This window comes from Trachemys scripta, chromosome 4 (assembly GCF_013100865.1).
Source record: "Trachemys scripta elegans isolate TJP31775 chromosome 4, CAS_Tse_1.0, whole genome shotgun sequence".
Lineage (NCBI taxonomy): Eukaryota > Metazoa > Chordata > Testudines > Emydidae > Trachemys > Trachemys scripta.
Genome location: NC_048301.1, coordinates 9,968,060 through 9,986,373, shown reverse-complemented (window position 1 = coordinate 9,986,373; position 18,314 = coordinate 9,968,060). Strand labels below are relative to the sequence as shown.

At 45.5% G+C, this 18,314-nt stretch overlaps 1 protein-coding gene across 10 annotated transcripts in view; it reads right to left on the bottom strand.

Moving 5' to 3' along the window:
- Positions 1-363: 363 nt before the first annotated feature.
- Positions 364-18,314, bottom strand: part of SAMD4A (sterile alpha motif domain containing 4A) — a 208,589-nt gene continuing 190,638 nt past the window's right edge. For 6 of the 10 annotated variants that reach the window (XM_034769602.1, XM_034769610.1, XM_034769603.1 and 3 more), the window contains 5 exons: positions 15,429-15,630; positions 14,564-14,690; positions 8,916-8,999; positions 6,340-6,432; positions 364-5,130 (listed from right to left, as the gene is read on the bottom strand). In XM_034769602.1, coding sequence (XP_034625493.1) covers positions 5,102-5,130; positions 6,340-6,432; positions 8,916-8,999; positions 14,564-14,690; positions 15,429-15,630 — 535 coding nt within the window. In that variant the 3' untranslated portion in view covers positions 364-5,101. The remainder of the gene's footprint in view (positions 5,131-6,339; positions 6,433-8,915; positions 9,000-14,563; positions 14,691-15,428; positions 15,631-18,314) is intronic. The other 4 variants (XM_034769605.1, XM_034769611.1, XM_034769606.1 and 1 more) reach the window with 1 other exon arrangement.

Genomic DNA, 18,314 nt, shown 5'->3' with positions numbered 1-18,314 from the left:
CTTCTTGTGTCTCCTTGGAAAAGTGGATACTGATTTGTGCCTCAGTTTCCCCATTTGAATATGGGATTACTACTAACGTTCTGCACCTACCTCAGAAGGGATAATCAGTTAAACATTTGTGCAACACTTTGGAATTCATAAGCCCTAAAGACCAGATTCTCAAAGGTATTTAGGCACCTAAATAATGAAATCAATGGGAGCTAGGCACCTCAATACCTTAATCTGGGCCTAAACTGCAACCACAGGATTTTTACATAAATATAATAAAACTTTTCTACAAAACTAAACAGCTGTTTTTCTTCATTCCTTTGAGCCACGATGCTGGCCTTAAAAATAAATAAATAATAAGACTACACACCCCAGTGTTACAAAACCTTGTATTAATCATCTCCCTTCACTTTCAATATAATGTTGATATGAAATATAGCCATGATTCCTAGTTACATGGGAGGAAATGAGTAATAAATACATTGTAGCAAGTTTAAATCACAAGGGTGTTTCACTGGTAACAACATTTGAAAACTGTACACTTGCAAAGAACAGCATCTTCAAACATTAGTATTTCTTTATATCAGGAAGCTTTTACATGTAACAAACATGCTATTTCCATATATGACAAATTTAAAAAATATGCATTGCTTGGCAACATTAACTAGGCAAAAATATTTCTTTGTGCACTAACTTTATACAGAGAAAACAGGACTAAATGCATGCATGTACGATAAGGAACTGCCAGAAGATGGCATGCAACGAAAGAAAGTCCAAAGCTTTTTAAAGTAAGCTTACGTTATGCATAAATACATAAGGGTTATATATTAATAAGGGAGGAAGTATTCTGTTTAACATTATTAACATTCCTGTTTTCTTCCTATTCCTCCCAGAGGAATACACATTCACCTTTAAGTAAAGATAAAGGAATACAAAAAATAAAACTCACTTTGCAACTCTGATGACTTGTATAAAATCAACTTTAGTGTTATCATAACTGTGTGCAAATTATACTTCTGCAGGATCTACTTTTCATCAGGCACATTCAGAAAGCCTAAAATGGGTCCTGTTTCTGCACCCCAAGAGAGAGAAAGTTGACAACAGAAATATTTTTAAGTGCTGACTAAAATCTGAGCTCTGGTTCTCAGTCCTATGTTCTTATATGTGTGGAACAGGGCCTGCATGATACTCGTTCTGCACCGTGTGCATGTCACTGATCTACTTGAACAAAGCAACAGTTCTGTGAAGGCCTGTTGGTGACTGGGGAAAAATCCCCCGACTTCCACCATCTGAGAGAAACAGGCTGATCCCCAGCTCAGGTACCTGCATTACTACTTAGACAAAGGGCTTGTCCTTGAAAGGGTTAGCTCATGGCACCTCAAAGGAAAAGCAGGGTTTCCTCAGTGTCATGAATACTTACTTGTCCCTTACCAGGAAGGTGGGAGGAAAGGGGCAATTTAGCCCTAATCTGGGACGATTAGAAGGCTGTGTCCACTGCAAAAATGAGCCATGTTAACAACAGGGTGACATCGTCAACATCCCACTCTCGACAGGCAAACACTTGTCTGGCTGCAGTGGTCAAGGTAAGCCCCGTTGAGCACTCATTGCGCAACGCATCTTATTCCAGCTCCTATTCAGCAAAGCATGTGCTTAACTTTAAACCCATGCGTAAGTCCCCTTGAAGTGAGCGGAACTTAAGCACTTGTTTAACAGATGTGCTTTCCGAGGAGGGGTGCCCTGTGGTGAACCTGCCAGGGGCCTGGCACACTTCTCTACCGGTGTTGGCCCCTGCTGATCCTGTCCAGCTCAGCAGGGCAATCCGATGGGTGGGGCAGCCAAGCTTGACCTGGGGGCAAAAGAGGTTCATTTCTGCAGTGTGAACACAGCCAAGGACACTTGGATATACGGAATTTGTTAGCTTCTCAGTGCAGACAGCATCACCAAGCAGACAAAAGCGATTTTGTTTTCCTTGTCGGCCGTCATTCAGAAGTGAAACCCGAAGCAGCGAAAAACCATCAGCAATGTTTCATTCCTTGTATGTCTCAGCCTCTTGTGTGTGTCTGCCCCCTACTGTTAATAACTGTAAGAAACCGCCAAGGATAAAAGCACCAATAAAACCTCATACATGATAATAGTGTAGCAAACTACTGTCACTGGAAGAGATGCTTGCAGAGATACCAACTACACACTGCTTTAGTTAGAAAACGGAAAAAAAAACCCCACATTTATATGTAGTGAAATATTTGTTACTCTGAGATTTGAAATAATTTGATACTTGCTTATTATAAAACAGTTGCATTTGGGGTAAATGGGTAAATACAAAAAAGAAAGGCACTGCCGCTTTATTAGTAAATATTTGACTTCACAGCCTTATGCATGCAACTGGTTTTTATAAATAAATTTATTTTACTTTAGAATTTGATTTTTAAATTGAGCTCTGCACCTGCACTCAACACAGGCCTCAAAACGGAGCTGGGAAGGACTTCCAAAATTTAACCGAAGCTACTTTTTAATTAAAACAAAAAACAGCAAAACACAACAAAGTCTATCATTAACCTATACACTCCCAATGGAAAATAAGCTTTTTTTAAAAAAAAAAGAAAAGAAAAATTGAATTATGTGGTTGTTAATAACAGACATTATCATGGTTACCAGCCATAGCAAGTTAATAAGTAAAATATATCCAAAATAATATATCTAATAATCAGATAACCTCTGTTTCTATATTCAGCAAAAGGAATAAATAGAATTTCAGATTTGTAAATACTTTGTCTTCCTTTCAAAAGATTCATGCTAAGGTGATTGTGTTCACAATTCATTTTCTGAAGCTGCACATTGTATATAGCTATGAATGCTCAAGATGCAACTCAGATTTGAATACCTTCTCATTTCCTAGCCAAGCTGTGTAATACTGCAGTTCATTAAACTCTTCATTAACTTTGTTTTAAGCTCCTTCTAACACATTCCAAAGTCCCCTCCCATCGTCTTCCCTCATTACTCCACCAAATCATGCTCAGTTACATTGTATCATGCATTCTGGTAAACAGGAAACCAAGAAATATCAACTTTATGTCAATCAGCATGAAAAATTGCATTTTGGCACTTTTTGTTTTTATAAAGTTAAGTAAAAATGCTGCATCTAAATTGGATTTACAAACCTTATTGTACATGTAAGAACACCTCTTTGAAGCTGCGGTTTAGCCCTTAGTCCCCCCCTTTTAAAATAGTCACGTTGAATGTTTGGCACTGAAAATATTTGCTTCTTCGAGCAATTCCATAACTACTTTCAGAGAATATCAACCACCCAAACAACGTTAACCAACAGAACTGATTTCTGAAGTATTGTACAGATTCACATAGCCATGGTATGCACCAATATTACTTTTCTTTATATAATAAAGAAAAATTGCACGCACCAAATCATTTCTTACTTACACCAGGGTGAATCCGGAGTAACTTCACTAAAGCCAATGGAAATGCATTGGGGTAAAACTGGTGTAAGTAAAAAAAAAGAAAAAAACCCCAGGCCCTCTGGGTGTCAAGCAAGCAATGGGGATTCAATCACCACGTACTACTGAAATGTTCGGTGACAATTCTGTTTTCATTTGGGCGTAAATCTGGAGCTAACCCACTGAATTCAATGGAACAACTATGGATGTAGGCTGGTGTACATGAGACTTGATTCTGGACTCAGAGCTCAGTTTAAACACTTGCTGGTTCAAAGGTATAGCAAATTCACGTATGAAATGAACCAGGGCCACCCTGAACTCCATTATAAAGAGCAACGTGTAATTGCTACAGTTCTGGGAGGACAGCAGCACACAGATAGATGTGCATCCAAACGACTGGCTCTTAAATCTTTAATCCACCCACTTGTTGACCTTTCTTCCCTTACACGTAATGTCCAGTTTAGCCTGCTTATTACTCCATGGCCACATGCACGCTCATTATCTGTCAGGACCAAGAAAAAGGCATCAGTGTTTGTGAGCCAGTATAAACACCGAACAGAGCGTACTCACTATTCATACTGAGAGCTGCAGTCCAGCACTGCTTACATGTTGCTGCTCTCCCGCATGGTCCCTTACCACAGGAAGCTCATGCTTTCCCCTTTAATCCTTCTCTACCTGCTCACATCCTCGTTACCTCCCAGGGCAAGAAAAGGCCCAGCCCTCCTCCCCCTGTAGTTTAGCTGGCAAACGGTAGCTAGTTCTGAAAATGATCAAGTCAGTCTGGGATGTAGTGGCAGGTCTGTAAAAGCCACAATGCAGCATCTTTTAGGTATTCACATACACAAGACAAGAAACAAGAAACTGATCCCACTTGCTCTCCACGCCCAATCACATATAGTCCCGCCCACTCCACAACATCCCTCCTCTCTTCTCCGATGTCCTCTCCATCCCAGCTGATAAGATGAAAACCCAAGGCCTGCCCCTAGAAGCACAGCTTGGTTGCTATGTAAAATGCAAACCTGCTGCTATTAACAGAAGTAAAACAAAAAAATCCTTTACAACAGGAATATGAGACAAAGGCCTACCAGACATTTTTACACACTTATGTACCCTTTATATCTGCTCTTATGTAAACAATACACAAATTGAAATTTAGTTGTTTTAAATTTGGTTGAAAGGATGTTTGGTGGTGGTTGGTTTTTATTTTCCTTTTTGACTGCACTGCAGCTCCAGTAGATGTTTGAGCTCCAGTGAAATACAAGAGTTGTAAACTCTGAACAATAAGTTACCCCCTTGTTTTTTGGTCACACATGTGATATTTGTTAATTTCCTCCTTCAGAAACAGGGTTTGCCTGGTGCCTGTTTGCCTGGTGCTCTCCATCCTCCCTAGCTGGAGATTAACACCTTATTGACCAGCACTTTGCCTTTCCCCCACACTTTTCCTCTAGAGAGGATGTAATAAATGACAAAACAAAGTCCAATTCTAATGATAAGTTCACAAGGACAATCTACACATTCACAAAATTAAAACGAGAGAGAGAGAGAGAGAGAGAGAGAGAATGCAAAATCTCTTTGAGAATCCTGTGCACGTCTGGAGACTGTTGCCACTGGACCCGCAGCAGTCATTCTCACGGCCAGCGCTGTCACCGTTACACGTTCATCTTCTATATCGTAGAGGTTCTGTCCACGCCGTCTGAAAGATTTAAGTCATAATCAGAAGTAGCCACACGTCGCTTTAAATTGCATTTCCTCAATACTACCATGATGGGCATGTTACAAATACTCAATTTAAATAAACACGGCAGATTGGCCTGAATCCAATCGGTAAATCCAAATGTGGGGGAAATTCAGATCTGGATCCAAACTTGGTGGCTCAGGTCCACCTACCTACCTTCCATATCTGTGTGCCAGTCAGCAGGGCACTGCCCTGCCCTCTCTAGTTGTGAATGTAATTTCTATGCTGGTATGCAGTAGGGGCTCAAATGTATCTTTACAATCTGCTCTGAGTAAGGGATGCATGTAGTTCTGCTGCTCCAGGAGCAGCCAAGGGAATGCAGCGTGACTCAGAGTCACCATGCATGCCCTGGTCCCTCCTGTACTCCAGGAAGGAAGCAATCTGCTTCCGGTCTATTACCCTTTTCTTGTTCCTGTTTGCCCACTTCCCCACCCCCATCTGGTGTGGGTCAGGGAACAGTGGCCATGCAGAGCTGTGCAGTGACCTACAATGTAGAGGGCCCATGCAAGTACTTTATAGCCCCTGGCTCCATGTACCAGAATAGAGCAAAAGAGATGGTCTTGCCCTAAATTAATAGGCAAGGTTCAGAGTAGGCGGTGCACATCTCTGTTATCCTGTCAGGTCTTGCCCTGTGCGCTCTGAGGAGGCAAAACTCCCCTTTACGGCAGCGTGAGAGGGACTGCAGGCTCGGACCCTGTTCCAGGAGCGTTTGGAAATGCAGTCCTGCCCAGAGGAATGGCAGCTGCTGGGTGGATTTCTTCCTATGGCCTGGAGTTTAGTTTGCTTTTAAAATGCAACAGAACTAGGACAAGGAAGTGAAAGGAACAATTAGAAATAGAGGCCAGTAAGGTCAGAGAGGAAGCTTTAGTGCCATGCCCGGGGCACGGACTCCATCTCATTTCAATGGAAGCCGATGGGTCACAGGGGCCAGGACTGAGACGTCTGGGGCTAAATTCCCCTTGGTTCATTTCCGGCCTCCTCTTTCTAAGGCTTCCTAACAGCCTCCCGGTAATGTACTGTCCCCGACTCTTTTCGCCCGGGGCCCTGTCCCATCACAGCCCAGGAGTCAGGCTATCTGGGGACTCGGTGGTTGGGGAGGAGGGGTTGGAGCAGAAAACTCCTCAGATAGGGGTGATGTCTCAGCAAGGCCTTAACGAGCCAACTGACCAGTCAGAAAGCGCTGAGAGGTGTGCGTGGGCTTATCATGCCTGCTCCCGCCAATGAAATCCACAGTGCCTATGACGCTCCATGCACAGCTCTCTACAAGGGGATGAAGTACGGAGAGAGAGAACAACAATGAAAAGCCTGGGTGAGGATTAACGCTGCAGAAGGGTTTTGAACCAGACACGAGTTATGACACATGCATTCGGGGTGCAAGCTTTTGACACAGATTCACTGTCTTTGAACACGTATTTGTTGACGCGGCTCCTCTGTGCTCAGTCGTGCACAGGCTTGTGAACGCATTAGGGTGGCTTTCAGAAACACAACAGCAGGCTTTGGGCTATGGAAAGTCTTGTATTTCCAACCCTACCTGGAATGATGGATGTAGGCCAAAGATGGGCATGATCTGAAACACCAGCTCAACCTGCTGCCGCACCCCCACCCTTCAAACTTGGGGGCAGAGTGGATCCAAATTCAGTGGCTGGCTCATCTCTAGGATGGGCTGAGACAAAACCTGGATCCAAACACCTGCCAGGCTCTGGGAAGTTCAGACACAGGTTCCTGGCCCCTCCTCAGCGGAGGCACAGTAGGAGCTGGATAGCCCAGCTCGGATGTGCCCTGATCTGGGAGAACGACGTGAGCAGTAGGCGGTGGGGTGGCTCCTGCTGCAGTGCTGTGCCCCGTGCTGCCCTGAGCGTCAGAGTGCTGCAAGGCGACCTAGAATGATGGCACCTGGGAGAGCCCACCCCGTTGAACACGGCGAAGGGAATCGGGCTGGGGCTGCGAATGGCAGAGGCGCTCATCCCAGAAAAGCAGCAGCTCCCCCATTCCCACCTCGCCCCAACGTCATCCCACATAATGCAGCCCATTTAGCGCATGAGCGAGACTGAGGAAATACCTAGGAGGGCTGCCGTAATGATCCGACTTCTAAGAGACACAGCAGCGGCTGGTGTCAAGACACTGGTTGTTTTGTTACAAAGCTAGAACTACGCATATGGGCAGCAGCCCGGCATACCACAGCCCACCACATTACTGACTTTGGCAATCTCCAAGTGAGCTATTCCTAACGCCGGGCCCGGCACACAGCGCTCCCTGTTCCCCTGCTCAGCTCATCATGGAAATCGCTTGACACACGCGTCAGTTCCTCCCGCTGGAATGTTAAGACTAAAAACAAACAGGTTTGTTAAGCTCTGATTTGTTTGTGTATTTAAAGCTATTTATAGCACTTTTCGTGTAGGGAGGCCTGGGCCAAGGCAATGCGGGTCAAAGCCCTAACTGGCCTGGCCCCTCCCAGCCTGAGCATCTGCCTCTCTCCCCACAATATACTGCCAGGCAGGGACTGGCGACAGGGTGTTCTTCACCCTCAAGACTGGAGTTGGATCCCCGCTCCTCCCTGCCACAAGCCATGGATTTCTAGGCATGCTGCACAAACTCTTTGTTTGATGGGGCTGGGGGAGTGGTTTGAAGGGTTGCTTTGCTGCGGTGATCGATTGGCTGACTTGGTTCATTCTTTGTACGCGGATAGTTTTTTCGTAGCTGGGTGGCCGTGGTTTGGGAAAGTCATGGCCAGTTCATGGCTAAGGGCACCTGGAGCGTTGCGCGGGGATATTTCAGTTTGTTATCTAAATCGAAATAAAACAACTCACAAAACCTATATGTGCTGTGATGCAGTCAGATCTTCCTCTGGCTTTCGCCTGGCCCAGTTGAGACGTCCATCCTTCTGCTAAGCCGTTGGTTCTGGTACCTGCTCCGTCCACCCGCCTCCACCCCATTTGTCAGTTTTGTCCATTGACTGTGTCCTGTCTGATATCTACGCTGTGAGCTCTGTGGTATTTATGGTATCTAGCACAACGGGGCCCTGATCCTTGACTGGGGTTCGTAGGCGTTACCGTGACACACAGTAACAGTAGTAACGGTCAGGGTTTTCTCAGTGGAGATCATGGGCCTCGCTTTCCGCAGAGCTCAGCCTGAGACACAATCCTTAAGGGCCAGCGGAAGATGCATCTGTCTAGAGTTAAGTTGCCACAGTCGACTATGTCAGACAGCTAATGCGGCTCTCCTGGCAATCAGCTCCTGGCATCTGATCCCTGAGGAGAATTCTCCCTTCTACTGAAAAACTGACGGCTATCAGTCTGTAGGGCACCCAGGCACGAGGGTGATGGGCGTTTTTAGAAAGGCACAGGCTAAAAGCATCATACCTGTATTCAGATTTATGCTGAATTTAGTGGCACTAGAATGGAAAGGTCTTTTGGGAAGCCCAAGTTTCACTAACCTGCCCCTCCCCCCCCCACGTTGGCAGGCTCTTGCAGTGATATAGAAACAGCGTGCTCAGGCCAGATGTCCAAGTCCATACACAGGGCCAGCTCCTCAGCTGGTTAAATCGGCCTACATCTATTGACTACACCAGCTGAGGGGCTGGCCCTTAGAGCTTAATCCGGCTCCCATTTCAGTCAAGGGGATGGTGGCTGTGACAGACAGCCTCAAGGAGATGAGGAAAGAATTAAAATGGGGAATCCTCCTGGCTGTGCCAGAGACACTGTGGCCGACAACAGAATGGAGGGAAGGGAAAAGGGTGCACTCACCCCCCAGGGCATGTTCAGTCATACTCAGGCACAAGGACTCCAGCCTGTTGTTGATGTCAGGTTCTGTCACTGGTACCTGGAACTCTGCAAAGGAAATGGAACAGACTGTTACTCCGGAGACCCACAATGGCAGAAGCAAAGTCACAACCAATCTAAAGGGTAAATACAATAGCTGGGCAGGTAGGAATCTGTTCTGCACTGACATACGCCCTGTGTAAACCCGATGACAGGAGCCTTACTTCGCTTCTGTCCCTCTGACAACTCCCTCTAAAGACTGGAATTGAGCTTTCATTCCCAATGTTGGATGTTTTTATGCTCATTTATATGTGCAAGCACATTGACTTTCACACACACACACACACACACACACACACACACACACACACACACACCCCTGTTTAATATCAGTTTTGATTTGCAAACACCATCCCAGCCACTAACAAATACCACTGATGGAGATTCACACATTTGCAGTGATGTAGTACATAATCATGAAACCCAAACCTTAGATTTGTCTACAGTCTTATACCTAGACTGTCAGCTCTTCAGGGCAGGAACTGTCTCTTTGTTATGTGTTCATACAGGCACCAAGCCCAATGGCTGCTACGTGCTACCATAATAATTAATGATGATTAGAGGCTTGGTTTCAGACTGGCCATTGCAGGGCAAGGCGATGAAAACTGTAGGTTAGGAGGCAGGAGTTTAGAAGGAAATAACCCCAGCACAATTAGGGCAAAACACTCAAATCCATTCATAATCCAGTAACTTTGTTTTACTTATATGAACTGAAACAACAAGGCCAACTTCATCCTTTGCTTGAAGATTCAGGCCTAGGCAGAGAGATAGAAGCCTAAATACCTTTGAGGGTCTGGGCCTTGCCTATATACCATGGGCCTATAAACTGTTTTATTGGACTGCTAAACCAGGACTGAGAATTCAACCCTACTAACTTTCTAGCAAGGACTGTTTTTTAAAATGGGGCACACTTTTATTTGACAGCACTTCCAACATGAGAAACTAAGGGTCTGAACCTCCATTAGTGTAAACCAGGAGGAATTCAATGAAGTTCCACCAGAGACGAACTGATGTAAATGAAAGGTTCAAGGTTTGTATTAGAAAGATCCTCACATGGTTTGAAAATACTACAAAGAAAGGGCTTGGCAAGGCCAATGAAGAAAGACAGTAAAATGTCCCTGTTGTGAAGGTACCGCTCCACAGTGACTGTAAAGGTAGTCAGAGCCACTAAAGGAATTGTGAAATCCCATCGCTGGGCATTATTGAAGGAGCATCAGTGTCCTCTAAGCCGTAGGTCTGCCAACAGCTGAACAGAATGGTACATGTGCATTGTAAGGCCTCAGAGCAGCATAAATCAAAACTCCCTCATCAGATCATCTGTAAACACAGCGCACAGGAGTAAAAAGGCAGCAATGAGGCATAGCTGACCGAGGATGTTTTCTATCTGATCCTCTTATCCCAAGGTCCCTAGAGTTTTGTGGACTGGGTCAGCAGTGACAGTGCATTCTTAAAGGAAACTCTCTCCAGGCAATTGCTGAGCGAATTTTCCCTGGGGAAATGCATGGCATAGGGTTTGCATTAACTTAACTGTTGCTATCAGAGGAGGACGGATGGTCTTGTAAGGCCCTGGCGCAGGATTCAGGAGAGCTGGGTTCATTCCCTGCGTGACGCTGAGCAAGTCACACAGCTCCAGATCCACGAAGGTAGTTAGGCTCCTAACTTCTGCTGACATCAATGGGAACTGGAACCCTACATACCTCTGAGGATCTGAGTCCCAGCTTCACAATGAAGACAAGAGTACTTCCTTTGCCTACCTTGTGTAGTTGGACTGTGTGGGGCAAAGCAGCCAGGACTCTGCTCTGCCCCGCCAACACTGCAGCCGTCCTGCGTCTTGTGCCTGCAGGGATCCGGTGTCACTAGCCCTAGGCAATACCGTTGTCATGGCCCCGCTCCCTCACTCCTGTGACAGCGGGACTGCAGAGGGCTCCCTGCACTGTCATAGGAGCCATACAGCAGCGGGCTGGCCTCCCTGCAGCTGGGGGCTTGTGCCCATCCTTGCAGTCCTGGCCGGAGGACTCTGCTTTATTATCTGAACCTCTACATTCTCCAAATCCCTTCCTTGTCCCCCAGCATGAGACACGAGGTGGGCAAGGAAGGGGTTGGGATAGCGTGGCAGTTCGGATAATGGGATGTGATGGAGGCTGTGCAGGAGGCAGCCAGTTACAGAGAGGCTGCGGGGAGCAGCCAATCAGGGCTGGGCTGGCCCATATAAGAAAGGCTGCAGAGCAGAGCAGTGTCAGTCACTCCCTGGAGCTTGAGGAGGAGTGACTGCCTTGCAGGCGGAGGGCAGCAAGCACCCCGGACAGAGCAGTGCTGCAGGCTGAGGCAGTGAGGCAAGGGCAAAGAGGGTGCTGGGGCTGTGGGAACGTAGCCCAGGGAGATCTATAGAGGAGTCGGCAGGGACATAGTAAATGGCAGCCATCTTCAGGGTCCCTGGGCCGGGACCCAGAGTAGTGGGCGGGCCTGGGTCAGGAGGAAGTGGCTGGACTGAGGGACTGTGATACTATCCCCCGGAACCAGAGAGCACAGAGTGCAGCATAGCTGGAGAGTGATGGGGCAGAACGTCTCCAGAAGAGGGCGCACTGGCATACAGAGCTAATCCCCAGGACAGCCAGCAGGAGGTGCCGCAGCGGTGGACCGAACCCCATCACACGGGGTTTCGGATAAAGAGGAGTATACTGTAATTGATAATATTGTTATGATTATGCTCTAGAACAAAAGTATTTTATGCCTAAAACAAACGTGAGGCATAATATTGGCTATTCCCTGTTTAGACGTAGTTTGTGTCAGGTTGATTTCATTTGCCATAGTGTGTGTAGAGACCAGGACTTGATTTTTTTATGAACTTGAACGTTGCACGTAGGGCAAAACCAGAAACTCCTCTGTGCCAGGGACACGAGGGCTGTAAAACTTGTCTGTACAAATGACAGAAGTGAAACTAAAAATAAGCTCCATTGCTGGGGTCATTTGAAACCATGCTGGACAAAGCCCTGGAGAACAGACGGTGTAGGTGCCTTATGAGGGATCTTTTTCCCTTCCTCTGACGCATCCTGTGTTACCGTGGAGATCTGGGCTGGTCCCCAAGGGATGACCGAGGCGTGACCTAAGAGGTCTTCTCCAACTTTAACTTCTCTGATTCATATGGAGGATAAATATAACCAGCAGGAGAGACGCCCACAGCACAGCTTAAAAGGAATGGGATCTTACCCCAGACAGCTAAAGAAACATCTCTTGAGTTCAATGGATCGAAGATATCTAGCATTTTATGGGAGCAATATCAAGATTATTTTCTTTTCACCCCCTCCACTCACAGCAGGTGGAAGGAAAGAGCTTGTTTATCTGAAACCATCATTTGCGGCTTAAAATCGTGGCATGCTGCAGTCGCGTACCAAGTAAGGTTGTGAGCTACCTGGGAAGGCTTGTGTTTTAGGGCTCCAAATCAGCCGTCAGATGACTGGAAATTAAGGGCAGGTGGTGTCCCCAACAGGTCTGACGATGAATTAGTGGAATAGCCCACTAATTTACATGACCTGCTTCCTCTCTTTCTTCCAGATCGCCTTTTAATCCGGGCTTAATGCAGATGAGATGAAGACGCTGGCAGTATTTCCTTAAATACCTCCTGGACAGTCATCAATGTGCATTCCTAGTTCAGGTGATATTTTAATCCCTGGTAGAAACAAGTTTTGGTGCTAGTTTTAAATAGCACATAAATTTAGAGCCAACATTCTGCCCTCAGATGTTTGTGCCCGGCTTGCAGGAGCTGGGGGAGTGTTCTAGGCAAGAAATTGGCACCAAATTCTAAGAGCTAAGTATTATTATTATTAAATTTAGCATTTGTAGGATGGTTTTGGCTCGTTCTTATGGCTTTATTCTTAATTTAAACAATCCCTTTAGATTCCTCTCCTCTGTCCCATCACCTGGGTTAGGTCCCCCCTGCTGGATTCTCTGCAGGAGGGGGCTAGGAGATCAGAAAAACTCCCTGAAGCTCCCCTCTTTGAGTTCTTTGCAAATAGTCCTCCTCAAGGGACAGAGGTATGACGCCCTGTGGAGTTTGCAGGATCCCACAGATCCATGGGTAAGGGAACTGAGGCTGAATGCTACAAAGCCAGCAGAATTAGATCAGCTATGTTTTCACCCCATGCAGTATTCTGCTTGAACAAACAGACCAGCTTTGTTCTGACCGAACGACATTCACATTAAATGCATCTCAAGCTTACATGAATGAGATGTAAGAAATAAGGCTAACTAGATGTAACTGTGCAGTCTAATATTCAGAGCAGGGACAGAGTCAGGACTCCTGGGTTGCAATTCTAACTTCACAATCAACTTGCTTTAAGACTTTGGGCAACTCAGTTAATCTCTCTGTTCAGTTTACCCCATAAGTATAATACCTTCCTACTTCACAGGATTGTTGTGGGGATTAATTCATTAGTGTTTACAATGTGTTTTGAGATCCTCCCACGAAAAGTGTTGTATACATGCAAACTATTAACACTACTACTAAATAAATGCATCATTTTCTTGGCTACTCTACACATATTTTTTCGGCAATGCCACTTTCCAGTCCTCTAGAGTCCTCATCACCTGCAGGCTAACATGCAAGAAGAACCTATTTCTTATTCTGTAATATTTATCGAACTTTGCCATTACACTGGGCTCTGGATGATACAAGAGGCAAACGCAGTCCCTGCAACAAGAGGCTTGCAATCTAGAACAGACAGTCAAAACAATGCGGACACATAATACACGAAAAGGCTAGAAGGAGGCCCAGGCTGAAACAAGGGTGTAAGTTTCTGGTGTGGTAAACTTCTTTTGAATGAGATTTGTTTCTATGGTGAATTATTGCTGGAACAATGCAGATTATTAATACTACTGTACATTAGCAGAAAGGCTGCATTAAAAGGATAGTGGAGCAACATACGTAGTTAAGATATACTAGAAAAAATGCACTAAAGTCTCAGAGCTTTTTCCTCTGGATTCAGATGGACACTCAGCAAACCAAAAAGAATGACAGGATGTTCTTACACACGGAAGGGTATTAAAAGCGTGCAAGGAAACAATTAAAATCCCCAGTGTGTTGAAATTCTGCCTCAGAATGTCTCTCTCAAAAGAATTTCCCTAAAATGCATGAAGTCATTTCTTTTCTGCACTGGATTTTCCAGTCCATGTAAAAGCAAAAAAGAGTTACAACATTCCCCATGTAACACAAAGCCTTGTAGAAGGAAGCTATGTTGGGCACTAGCACAGTCAGTCTGTTATATATAGGGTCAAAATCCCTCCAGTGATGTCTCTAGTTTAATCAATCCAGTAATCTGACTAGTGTCAAAAAATATCTTGGTCGGATTGCAACAGACTCTGAGCTTGCAGAGCCTGGCTTGCTGCCAGCCCACCACTGTTCATGCTTGCAATGCAGAGTTTAAAAAAAGAAAGCTTTCTATAAGCACCCAGGAATGTATTGTGACAGTTGAGGCTAAGCATTTGTAGGCAGGGTTCACTAGTGCAGCTATTTTAATATACTGTACTCTCAGATGACAAGGGGATGAATAAGCAAAAGACAAATGACTTCTTCCTACCTGGCTGCTGAAACATCAGCATGGTCTGTGGGGATGTGTGGACGGGCAGGGAACGCGTCCTCTGCACGGAGCTATGGGTCCGGCTTGGCATGCTGTTGCTACCCCCGGGGTTTGCGAACCAGAGATTCTATGGAAAACAAACACACCAACGATACTGTAAAACAAATGCCAGTGCCATGCTAATGTAGGACACAGTCTGGGTGTGTTAAAAACCTCAGCACGCTCTGTATGCTAATGCTTTCCTGATCTCCCCAGCCTTACTCCTTCTAGTCACTGGGTCACCCTCTCCCTGCGAAGGGCTTTTTCAGCGAGTGACACTTACTCTCCGAGTGATGTATTTATAAAAAACCCTTGGCTCATTTCTCTTCCGCCAACCCTCTCTGAAGCCTGATTTGCCCCTCTCTCCCAGCTCTCCTTGTCCCTTTTCAGTACCCCGCTACACTGAAAAGAGCAAAACAGGAAATGCCTGCAGACTGCTCTCACTGGGCTCGCGTGTAAAAAAGAGTACCCAGACACATTAGTCAGATGAGGAAAATCAGAAAAATCATTCCACGTTCACCTTAGCAAAGAGCTGATTAACTTGTTTTCTTTAGTAGCAGTTTTCTCTTCAGCCATTGGGGAGTAAATAGCTACATTTGGACCAATCCCTTGTCATGTATATGGGCCTGACCCTGCTAAGTTCTGGAAGCCACCCACACCTGACGAAACTGGCAATCAGGGGTGCTCAGCGTCTTGTCGGATCAGACCCAAAGTATTACTCAACAGGCACAAAAAGTATAGACCCTCCTCTGCAGCTTTGCAGCTAACAACCGCCCTGCAGCATTGGCGGTCTGACATGCACCAACACGGACAGACTGACACACACCTGTCTTCCTTGTTTCAGGATGGTTGGGTTGGTAGCTGCGCTGCGTTGTGCAGCTCCTAGGAGTCCACTGGGGCCCAGCAGACCCAGCCGGGTGGGGGGGAGATTCCGGGAGGGAATCTGGAACTGGCGTGGGTTCCGTCTGCCCATTCCTGCACCGACAGAGCCAGCTGTTGGTAAGGAGTTCGACTGGCCAAAGCCTCGACTGGAAAGAGGAAAAAATAACAGGTTCTGAACATTCAGAATCTTAACCTTTTAAAACGCAAGCATAAGCTGACTTCAAAATACTTTCAGAATATATTCAAATGGCACGTGGTTAGTAGTGATTAAAGATGGGTTTGGAAATCAGCACAGCCTAACGAGCTTTCGTCTTGACCCATCTCCCACTAAAATCAATGGAAAAACTCACACTGACTTCAGTGGACAGGGCTCTCCAATGCCAAACTAGCCAAAGTGTCTTCCCGAGGATCACCACAAGAGGGAACAGAATTGCTTTCACTGGATTCAGAGGACAGCGGCACATGTAAGCCCTGTGGCTAGCATTAAACTTCGGGTTAGCCCCTTGAGGCCCTATCCTGCTTACCATACTCCTGTGAGTGAGTCAAAGCAGAGTGCGTGGAAGAGAGGCAGGAGGGATTTGTTTCATGATGGCTGGTGAGATGTAAATGACCTTTTAAGTGCTAAACAGGGAGAAATCCAGACACTTAGCCTGGAGAAGTATATGGATTCTGGCGGTGCCCTGGGGGTTTTGCACTGGAAATAAAAAACTGATATACCGGCACTCCGCGGCTTGCAAGCCCCATGCAGCCTTCTCAAGATGCCCGTGCTACTCTGCATTTCCCACAGTGACAAAGAAGGGTCCTAAGCTGATTCTTGGTTCCTCTGTGAGCTATATTTGCTTCCTAGTTTTCTCTTCCTTTGTGGCTCTTTACCTACTGAGGACCTGACGCCGTGAGTTGCTGAGCGCCTTTGCCTCCGATGAAATGAGAGTTGACAGTGCTGAGTGTGGTGTATGGAAAACAAAGTTAAAATTATAAACCATCACTTTAATTTTGAAGGGGTTTCCTGGTCTGGTTTGCTGCTTAAAGGGCTCTGTAGGGAAGCACCAAGCACGCAGATCTGTCGAAGTCAGTTTGCAAGAAGGCAGCCTAGCGCAAATGAGGTGAGTTGTGCCTCTGTGTTAGGGAGCAGCCTGCTTTCTCTCTATCTGTTTTTGGTTCTTGGGTGTTACCACTCCAAATTCTAAGAAATAAAGTAGTGTTATGTTGCAAGCATCCAGCACAAGTATTTTATGTTTTTAATCTAACTTCTCTGTGTGCATGGTGTGAACATAACACTCAGCATCTCAAGATTTGGGTCCACAGGGCCAGATCCATGCCTCTTGGAAGCAACTTGCCTTCCTGCTTGTTTCTGGTGTGTACGTGTTTTTCCTTTCTTTGGCTTACTTAAGGCTTTAATTTCTCTAATTTCTATATTTGGTTATGTGTTAGGAGTTTGCGGTTTACATTTTTGGGTTTATTTGGCTGGTTTAAAATTTGCTCATTTTAAATGAAAAAAAGAAAAAAGAAAAAGAGAAAGAGAGAGAAAAGAAATGATGAATGTAGACAACTTCTGCACAGAATGAGACACAGGCATTGCACCTGGTATCAAATCTTCCTTTGGATTGTTTGTGCTTGTGTGAGTGACAATCGTTAGAAAAGGGCTGGTCAGTCTCAAAGGCTCCATCCACACTAAGATGTCAAACTGCATTAACACCTCCCCAGCAAGAGCCAGGTTTAAACGCAGTTCTTTAGAACAGCGCTAACACAGTTTGAAAACCCAGAGTAAATGGGGCCAGAAAGTTTACAGATCTCTTAGCCCATTTGGTTGCGAAAAGCACTTTCTCTGTAAACCAGTACGATGCAGTCTCGGTTGGGTTGGCAACCTGACACTAATGGAGATAGGCAGCAAGTGGATAACAAATGTTACCTGCTTAGAACCAGATTCTGATCTCAGTTACAGCAATTTGAACCCAGAGTAACTTCCCTGAAGGCAGAAGAACATAGTCTGGTCCTTAGACTATGTGTAACCACATACAGTCAAGATGGGATGTTTTTCTAAAAGATCTGCTCTAGTTCAAACAGGAATTATTCTGGGGAAGTTCTCTGGCCTCTGTTATGCAGGAGGTCAGACTAGATGATCACAGTGGTCCCTTCTGCCCTTAGAATCCATGAATAAAAGCTCCCACGACAAGCCGGGTTCATGATTCTGACTCTCAGGGCCTCCTCCTCATCTCCCTGATTCTGATGATACACCAGTGTTAGTTACTTCACTGATTTTAGTAGAGTTATTCTTGATTTGCACAGGGGAAGGGAGTGAACAATCAGGCCCTTAAATCTCATTAACTCACCTCCCCCACATGTATGGCGGGAGCAACAGCCCAATAAACTAAATTCTTTTATTTAGGGGTAACGGGGCATGATGATGAAAGTGAGGGGCAGTCTGCACAACAGATGAACAAGGAGTGGACTTTGTTTTCATTTGCCAGGTGAAAAACAAGTGTTTGCAGATTAAGTTTCTCCCACAGTTTGATGGCTCTAGTATGGAGGCATTTTGCAGTAGTGAAGTTGAAGGAATTTTGGTTAATGTGTCTTTTAAACACATATCTCTAGTGGCAGGCCATTCTTGGTTTGTAATTAGGATATTTTACCCATTTCTATGTCACACCATTAATTACTGGTATGTCACACTGAAACAAAGAAACAGCACCAAAAAAATAAAAGAACCGGTTGATCCCATAGAACAAATAGATCATGCAGATTTCACTGCGGTGTAAAGTCTTCCTAGTGTTCTTGCCCAATTGTTTTAAATGATTACACAAAGAGATGGGTAGTTTTGCTGTGATACTTA